Source organism: Vigna umbellata, chromosome 2 (genome assembly GCF_029865625.1).
Source record: "Vigna umbellata cultivar VRB3 chromosome 2, Vumbellata_1.0, whole genome shotgun sequence".
NCBI classification, from domain to species: Eukaryota; Viridiplantae; Streptophyta; class Magnoliopsida; order Fabales; family Fabaceae; genus Vigna; species Vigna umbellata.
The window spans coordinates 5,673,282-5,683,469 of NC_142166.1; the positions used below are offsets into that span (position 1 = coordinate 5,673,282).

Sequence of the window (10,188 nt, forward strand, 5' to 3'; positions counted from 1 at the left end):
CTCTTTATTGGAATGATGACGTCTTTATTATATAAGTTGTTATATATTTGAAGATGTCACAGATATAATGTTGAGTTTACTTATAGCATACTTACATGTAAAAAATAAAAAAGTTAATTAAGTTTTAAGTCTATAATAAATTTGAATATTTTTAGTTAAGCTTGTATTTAATTTTTGTGTTTATTAAATACTAAAAATTATTATATTTTTCAATTGAGTTTTTATTATTTTATTTTTCGATTTAACAGGCAGATGATCTCGTTTCATCATCCACAAAAATTTAATAAAATATTAGTTAAAAATACCTAAATTAAGCATGAACATAAAATTAATTAAATCTAAATAAAAACATGTATAATATGATTTTGATATAAAAGAAAGTTATCCTTTGAATGTAAAGCATTTTGTAAACATTGTGAGATAAAATGAAATAGAGTGTATTTGAAGGAAGCTTAGAAAAAGCACGTGGTTGGAAAAAATGAAGGAAATGGAAGACTGACTTTCTTTATGGTCTCTTCTGATCCATTTCCTTTGATCTTGAAAGGAAGACCGACCTTGCGTTAGGGCAGCCATCAATGTTCCTAAATCAAACAAATAAATGCCAAATCAAACCTAATCTTTTCCAACTCTCTCCAAAAATTGGTCCCACAACTGTACCTTGCTTTTGTCCTTGCAATTTCCTTCATAATATCTTCATCTATTTTCGTCTTGTAATAACTCTTTCATAATGTAATTTAAATTCTCAAATATTAATGAAATACGACTTTTGTAAAATACAAAATAAATACCTAAATATTAGTTATATAATGTTTTTATGTTAAGGAGTTATATAATCTTATTTTTATGTCGAGGGATTCTGTGGGATGGTATGCATTTCGTCTTTTCTTTATATACTTCTTTATATAAGAATTTTAAAGGAATATTTTTAGTGATTGTCAATGTTCTTTTTTTAAGATGGAGACAAGTGATGGAAAATAAAATCAATCTCACATTTATTGTTAAAACTTATTTTCATGTTGGTAGAGAATGATTAACCAAATATAAATAAGAATACGGGTAATATCTAACTTTTCAAATCATGTATAAGAACATAATGAGTATACACGTATCATTCTCATTTTAAATTATCAAGAGACTCTTAATTTATTAAGTATTATATGTATTCTATTATGAAATCTATATACAATTATAGTTTTTAAATGTATTTGGCATTAAAGAGAAGAAAGTGCGTGATCTTTTGAAATTGAATTCTTGAAAATATAATATTTGCTTGCTTTGATTTTATTTTTTTATGAATTATTTAATAAATATTTGATCAAATATAAATGTAGATACAAATATATCATTACTTAATAAGGACGTGGATGAGAGAAAAAGTGTTATAAGTTACATTAATTTTTTCGTGACGAAGATTAGACAAGTCATAATCAAATCATAATATTTTGGTTGTTATGCACATAACTAAAAATAATTGTGGTTTAACTATTACTCACAACTTTTTTATCTACTTGTTATCCAACAATTGATATCATAGTCAAAGTCACAAGTTGAGACAATTTTTAACGATAACACTATTGCATATTCTGACAATTATCCCATGACATATTAGGTGGATTAAGTCAAAATAAGAGAGCTTCATTCTTAAAAAGACAATTGTTGAGAAGAAAAATATTGTAGGTGACATTAATTTCCTTATGATAAAGTCATGAAAATCAATTACAATCAAAGTATGGTGGTTTGGTTGTGCTTAATCCAACAAAAAGTTTTGTACCTATTAAGTACCAATGACAAGAACAAATATAAGACTTTACTTATTATTGTCCTTAATGGTGACAAACATATGTTTTTCTTTAGGTTAAATATATTTTTAATCCTTGAACTTTGACACAAAATTGGAATTCGTCTTTGTCCCAAACTTTGATATAATTTGATTCTAGAACTTTAAAAATGAATAAATGTAGTCCTTATAACCCAATTGCATAAAAGTTTTTTTGATGTGTCAAATGTGTTTGAGGATGTTGTTTGAGTTATTTACACCATTTTGACATGTTCTAGCGATAAAGTCAATCTAAAACACCAATTAATAAATACAAAAATATTGACCTTATCAGGTTAAAATGACTATATCCATGTTTATGAACCAAAATGTATTAAAGTTTGAGACAACAACAAATTCAAATTTCGTGTTTAAATTTAGAAATTAAAAACACATTTAACTTTTTTTCTTTTTCATTGGAAATAACTTCTTAAAATAAAACAACTTTTTGAAATCCATAATAACCTCAAATGATAACCAAATACTAAGTGTTAGATAAACTTCCTTAGAAGTTATCCATGTAGAAAATTTATCACATTTACTTATCGTTTACACTTAAAATCATTTGTTTTTCTTTATTTACATTCACTATTTTTGTGGGTTTTAAATTTGATGAGTGTCTTCTTCCATTTAAGATGTTCTAGCTACATCAAATATGTTGTAAAATGCTGACAAAATCAAAACAAAAATTTCCCGAGACGTATAAATCCACTGTCATTACTCAAATGTGTTGCACAAGTTCCCTAAGATATAACAAGAACTTTCCGAAAAATCAAAGATATCAAAATTAACAAGTAATCTCTTTCAAGAGTAAATAAAACCTAGGATATTATAAGTACGAGAAAAGAATGAAGGAAGCAAAGAGACATAAAGGGAAAGCTTGAGAAGGTGTGTTTTGTGTTTTGGAATTACCACATGCAACTTTTTGAGTCTTGCAGGAGAAGGCTTGACTAATAAGTTTGTTGATGCTACCAACAAACACACACAAGCTCAGCCACACATGAGGTCGACCACACGAGCTTAGTCACACAAGCTCAACCAACACGAGCTCGACCAAGAAGAGAGGCAAGAAACTTTTGCAATACATATAAAACACAGGTTTTATAACAATCCCCCACATATTGCAAAATATAAGAAAGAAAGATTGAAAGAAGAAGAAAAAACTTGGGTCTCAAAAGATGTAGTGCATCAAAGTTGGTATAACAAGTTATATGAACCAATTCTAGATCGAGAAACTTAACACACAATGTAATTGGTATATCAAGCTATATAAACCAAGGACATTTGACGTGTGTTAGTGGTTTATCAATCACAATACACCCTCATATTCCTTATATTATCGTTGTGTTGCACTTATTAGGTCATGTATGTGCCCAATATTCACGAGTGCTCTCTAGATCATGTCAAGATCTCATACAAGCGATCTCACTTAACACTCATATAGATGATATCATCAAGTGTATGTTGCAAACCATACACCCCCATAAAGGATATGAAAATCATTAAAAACTTTGTTTTAACTAAAATTCTTACACCACATAGAATTTTAATTACAAAGTTTAACCTCTTATACTGTAGTCTCTAGCACTTTCATACACACCATAGGACATAATTGATCAAAATCAATTTAGTGCTATCAAAACTAACAAGTGACTTGTTTTTACCCATATAAACCTTATTCATGAGATCTTCAATAAAAAAAGTTGAATTACCTTCACTTGTTTGTTTTCAAGTGACTTAAGTCTCGTTCACCTCAATGTTTCTAAAATCATATTTTTTTCTTAAAGATCCTCTTATAACTAATGGATTTTGTTCATTTAGTCAAATCCACTGAGGTCCAAGTATTATTTTTCTTAATTGATTCAATTTCAATCTTAATGACCTTATCCTACTATTTTGTATCAGGAGCACTAATAGCTTCTACAAAGCTAGCTGGATCGTTATCAACGAGATACGTATAAAATCATCTCCAAAAGAAGTTTCCTTCCACTATCTTTTACTTCTTCTTAAACGTTCACACATGGAATCACTATTATTATCAATAGGTTCATATGTCTCACTAACTTTTAAGAGAAAACACATGTTTAAAAAACTCTGCATTTTTCATCTTCAAAAATAGTATTATGCTTAATCACATTACTTTTAAGAACAAGAAATTTATAACCAACACTATGTTTAGCATAGCCTAAAAACATGCACTCAGAAGTTTTAAAGCATATTTCCATTTTATCATGCATATTAATTAATTCTAATTATACTAATATTAGATTTACATATATATATAAAAAAAAAAAATTTATCATGCATATTAATTAATAATAATTATAATAATGTCATAACATAAAATAAAATTCGTATATTCTAGTCAGATATCATATAAGTTATTCATAAACAATTTTAAAAATATTTAATAGAAAAAACTTTGATCACAATATTTTTTCTCACAAATTTTATTTTTTTTGTTTCAACTATCTTATCATATTCAAATAACACTTTAAATTTCATTTTTTACAATAATACTTAAAATCGTACTCAAAATCATAATCTTCCAAATAAGAACTTTAGAAAAACATTTTCTTTCCTAAAAAATTTTACATTTTTCAATGAACTAATTTGTTATTTTTTGTTTTTTTTTTCTATTTTTTTGTTGTATTCCAATTCAAACTCTAAAAATGGATGAAAACCATTAGAGAACCCAATTTTAATATAACTCTATCTCATCAACTCATAATTTAAAAAAAAAATCACTTTAAGTCAACCCATCACAACCAAAAACAAGGAAAAAAAAACATTATCTACATATTATCGTTCTCCTTTTAGATTTTGGATTTTCCACCAGCTTTTACATGTCACTAAAACCTCGTTATATTATCATTTATATTATCATTTATGCTGTGATTTTTCACAGGATAAGGAAACCTATAAGAAAAATAAAAATAATAAAATTGAAATGAAGTTCCCAAACCCCAAACCCCAAAGTTGGTAACCCCCAACACCCCAAACATATATAATATCATAGTCTGAATTATGTATATATATATATACCCCAAACCCCAAAATAGTAAATTTAGATTGAAGTTGGTAACCCCCAACACCCCAAACATATATAATATCATAGTCTGAGTTATGATGTGAATATAATGATATGTAAGGTAAAAAGAAAGGTGAGAACGAAATATCCTATAACAACTCCATAACCCTGAACAAAATGTCACACTAAGAATACAGACATGATGTATGTATCTATTTTGAACAATAGAGTCTGATTTTTGGTATAGAAAGTTATAATATATACAAAGTCTGTGTCCACCATTAAATGAGGAGCAGATGCTAAGGAGAGAAGCCTCATTAGCAGAGAGGCTGTGACTGCCTGCCAAATGGTTCAAATATCAAGATTCCAACATGTTGAAAGAGAATTTCGACAGAAGCTGTGGAACCCCTGATATTATTTGCCCATATGTCTGCAAAATGAACAGGTAAAGAAGTTAAACCCCATAAATTAACCAAGTCTGAGGAGCAAAAACTGTCTTCACATTATGTCCTACATTTTCTTAGTCTGTACCTTTTGATTTTCATGAACTTGGCACAATGGAACTGCAAGCAACCTCATGTTCTTGGGTACAATGAACTTCCTACTGGCAGGCAACTTCACAAGGAAAACTTTTGTACACTCCTACACCAGCAACCAAGACTATGAAACTAGGACATCCCTTATCGGAACTTGTATAAACAAACCAATGAAAATATGTACCTTTGGCTGTTTTACATTTGGTGGCAAGAAAGGATACAATAATGTTTCAAAATCAGGTCTCCACCACATTCCAAGGCATTCACCAACCTGAACCAACCAAATTACGGTTCAGCTGCTCTATATGATGTGAGCTTGTAATGACAAGTGAAAATGCACAAGCACAAGTGTAATACAATACCTCCCATTCTGAACCATCTCCATCTTCGTCAACAGAAAGCTTCCTTGTCAGCTTACGCTTCAATCCATCAGTATCTACAAATTCACAAATTTCATCTTCAGTAAAAAAAATCACAAAAAAAATCCTCAAAGCTTTTCATTTCCTCTATTACCTGATTCGCCTGGCCTTAATCTACCACCGGGAAGTTTATAGATGGAATTTCTTACTTGCAAAAGCAACAAGTGTGGATGTTTGAACAATTCAACCTGATACAACAACATTCATGTACTCAGTTCAGAATCATATTGGATAACTCTGACCCATATGTATAATTTGTTGAAATCAAATGCCCAATAGCTAAGATGAAGATTATCAAACAGGATCTCTTTGGGTAAATAAATGAAAAAATAAAGCACTTCTAATAGTTTATGTATAATTTAAAAAAAAAATGAATATGAAAAAGCTGATATGAGAACATCTATATTTTCTTCTTTTCTCCCAAAAGTCTTAAGTAGACCTTCATAACATTCACAGAAACAGACCCATAAACCAGAATGAAAATTAAGTGAATCAGGCCTTCCCCAATCTCAGTCTTTCAATAAAAAGTTTCAAACTTGACTTGCTAAAGGAAGTTTGGAACAGAATATAGACCTCACGTGACAAGGTAAGAATATTCAGAAAGACACTCCAAAATATTGCAAAATACACGACCAGTTGCTTAATATTCCTAAAAAATTGATCTTTTAACAGAATCAAAATTATAAAGAGAAATTTGATAAAAGAAAGAAGCAACGAACCAGTAAGACAGCCTCCACAGAAGTTCGTAACCCACTGGCAGCATAGCTAACAAAAAAAAAAGATTAAAAAAAATATAAGAGAAGATAAGAACGACATTGAAATAAGAAGTAAACAGAGGATAAGGGAGAAAGAAAAGAACTTGGATTGGATCCTGAGAAGGTGATGATGTAGAGTGTGGTCTTTGAAGGGAATGGTATCTTTGGATCCAAAATAGTAACAACTCAAAGGATAAATGTCGAATTCCTGGTTCTGATCTTCGTTTCCACCGTCTCTATTATGCAAATTGGTTACACGCACCTCTTCCCCCATATTTGCATAAAAAAGAAATAAAAAAGGAACAAGAAAAAAGTAAACAGGCACTGAATTAAAGAGGGGCGGAGAGAATCATAGGTTGTTTTCGAGAGAGACAAAAGAAGAACCAAGAGTGTTCTGCTCTGTCTTCTGCTCTGTTCTGCTATGCTCTGTTCTCAAACGTGTCACACCACAAGGCTCTCTAATTTGGTAGAGTGGATTAACTTCAACTCACGTAACTCTTTTCTATTTATTAAAGTATTGTTTTCATACAATCTTGGTTTTCATTAAAAAGTTTACTATAAAATACGGCATGAAATATGAGATAGTCAAGTATGAATGTTTACTTTCTTTGTGTGAAAGAAAACTTTCTGAAAAACAATTCTTCTACAAATTTTTTATATTTTCTTTCAACAAAAATAATTTCACCCTTTGAATAAAACTATTTAAAATTTTATTTTCAAACTTACTTTTAATGATATCATATGTATGCTTAGGGGGCAAATAATTCTTGAGTAAGAAATTGAAGTAATTCAATATTGCAAAATTGAAGAATTATATATAACATATAAAATCTTCAACTATGTCATCTTTTTTAATTCGTATAAAAATTAAAGTTTAAAGTGATTTGGTTTCTTCTTGAATCTATTAAATTGAAAATAATTCTAAATAGTAAGGTTAAGAATGTCAAACATAAAATCTATTAACATATTTTGACACAATAACATAGAATTTTGACGTGGTAAAAAAAATCACTTTCCAAGGTCTAGAAATATATGTATCATTTAATGCAAAGTGAAAAAAAAATTAACAACAGAGATTTTTTTATACAGAATCGAGATGTGATCCTTAAATGTGAATTTGTGCAAAAAGTGTTATATATTAATAGACTAATTCAGAAAAAGAAAAAAAAAATAAACTTATATGTAAATCTTTCACCGTTGTGAACTTTTCTTATAAATGAGAACTTCATTTATATATTTTCTCATTGAGAAACTTCTCGTACTTCAAACAAGATGTCTTTGTGTATAGTTAGGACTGAAAATTTGAACAATACTTTTAAAAAGTTATAATTGACTTAATTTGAAAGAAAACTTATGTTTTTATGTCAAAAAGAGAAATATATGAATGGACAAAAGTAACTTTTGTAGTTGCGTAAGTTAGAAGTGATAGAAGAAATATGTGTAAAATGATTGGTTATATTATATTGGAATTTTTACAAGTTTCTTAAATGGAGGAAAAACTTTACAAAAGGATCAGAATATACAATATCTTCAGGCATAATACTTATTCAAATATTAATAAAATTTGGTTTATCAGTTAAATATTAAATGTAATATTTTAACGAAGGAGATAAACCAATATATAAATGGCTGTGTAATTTCCTCTTTCCATATTTGTTTATCCCTACAATTGATCCATGTTTTTGTGTTTGTAAACATATAAATTTTCATAACCATTGTTGGCTTCTTTAAACATATGTTGTCTAATTAATAGTTAATATACATTACACAGCCACATATAATACATTACAATGTTATGAAAAATATTTTAGTAAAAGAACCCTCCTTATTGTGTTTTTTATCTCTTCTACAATAGTGTTAGCTAAATGTTATGAGTTATAAAAAAATCACATATTAATTCAATAGACTAATCCACATACTCAATTTTGGAATTATCTCCATCACCATTCTAAATAAAATCAAATACCCGTATTAATTGTTATATCATGAAAAAAATAATATATATATATATATATATATATATATATATATATATTCATTAGTACTATATTATATGTTGCGTATCAGTTTCTATTTTTTTTGTTTTTATTTTATTTTTAAAAAACAAAAAGATACATGACATATTTTTAATTGATACAATTTTAACGAAAATAACTAAATTACATCATGTTTTTAAAAATTATAATTTAATTAGGAAAAAAAACTACGACAACCAATTTGAAATATTTTAATTAAAAAAATACAAGGACTAATTAAAAATATTTTAATAAAAAATAGTGCAAAAGCGTATTTAAACCTATATTTGATGTTCCTATTTATTTATAACTTGAGTTTTGAAAGCAAAGCAGGCCATATGGCATGGAGTCTTTTAGAAGGTTTAAAAATATATGAAAAAGTCAATGTTTGTATGCTTTCATACATTATTATGATGTCAATGGAAAACCCACTTGTTCTCTGCATAATTAAAACCTTTCAATTTCTTTCTTCAATAACAACACACTTGGCTGATGCAAATAAGAGTCTCCCCTACCTTTTAGACACTTTAAAATCAACGTTCAAATTCTGCTTTCTTTAACATTTTTCTTACTAACCACATTAGTAGTATAAATAATATTATTTTAATTAAAACAAATTATTTTATTTAATTATTAAAATATTTTTGTTTTTATCCAAATGTCTTATTTCATTTTTTACTCAAAAGTATAGTTATATTTATTCTTTTTACTATAAAAACTATATTTATTGTATAAATACAAATAAAGTAAAATTACTAAGAGTTTATCATTGATAATTATCGTTCGTTGATCAATTTTATTAATGAATTAGAAAATTTATTAATAATTATCGAAAATAAAAAATTTGTTAGTAATTATTTGTCAATAATTATTGACAGTATAAATCTGTCAATAAATATTTATTTTTAATTATCGACGAAATTTGTTGTAAGTAAACTTGGTTGATAAATATTATGATTTGTTTTTTTCTCATTTATTCTTTTTCCTCTTTCTTTTCATTGTTCGTGTCATCATCAACAACCTTCTCCTCCTCCTTCTTCTTTTTTATTATTCGTTTTCTTCCTCCTCGTCGTTGTCTTTTCTCTTTTTCTTTTTCCTCTCTTTTATTTTTCTTTTCTTATTTTCACTCATTTCGAATTAATTTTTAATACATTCTTTACTATTTTTGGCAAGAAATTGGACACTCATTTTATTAATGAATTTATCGATAAAATTAGTGATAAAATTTAAGAAAAAACTTAACTATTGATAGATTTTTAAAAATTCAATTAATAACTGTATCAATTTTTTTTAAAGTTCAATTGTTGAATAATTAATAAAAATTTCATTACTGATAGACTTACTGACAAAATTTACTACGACATGATCAAAGTTGAAGCAGGAACTTTAATGTCATTTTATTGATGAATTTTATTAACAGAAATATTCATCAATAATAAAATACTTGCATTAACAATGGATTTTACCATCAATTTTACTTATGAATTAAAATTTTAAATTTTATAAGTAAAATTTGTTGGTAAAATTTATTTTACGGACTTTTTTTTTTGTAGTTGACAAAGTTCATTGGTATGATATTTCTTAATTTATTGAGATTTTTTTTAAAATAGTGAGTT

At 27.3% G+C, this 10,188-nt stretch overlaps 1 protein-coding gene across 1 annotated transcript; it reads right to left on the reverse strand.

Moving 5' to 3' along the window:
* Positions 1-4,981: 4,981 nt before the first annotated feature.
* On the reverse strand, positions 4,982-7,040 carry CFIM-25 (homolog of CFIM-25). Its single transcript, XM_047315046.2, has 7 exons — positions 6,662-7,040; positions 6,522-6,567; positions 5,897-5,990; positions 5,746-5,819; positions 5,568-5,654; positions 5,379-5,489; positions 4,982-5,277 (listed from the first exon to the last, which is right to left on the reverse strand). The coding sequence occupies exons 1-7, from the start codon at positions 6,829-6,831 to the stop codon at positions 5,206-5,208; spliced, it is 654 nt and encodes a 217-aa protein (XP_047171002.1). The 5' UTR covers positions 6,832-7,040; the 3' UTR covers positions 4,982-5,205.
* Positions 7,041-10,188: the final 3,148 nt, after the last annotated feature.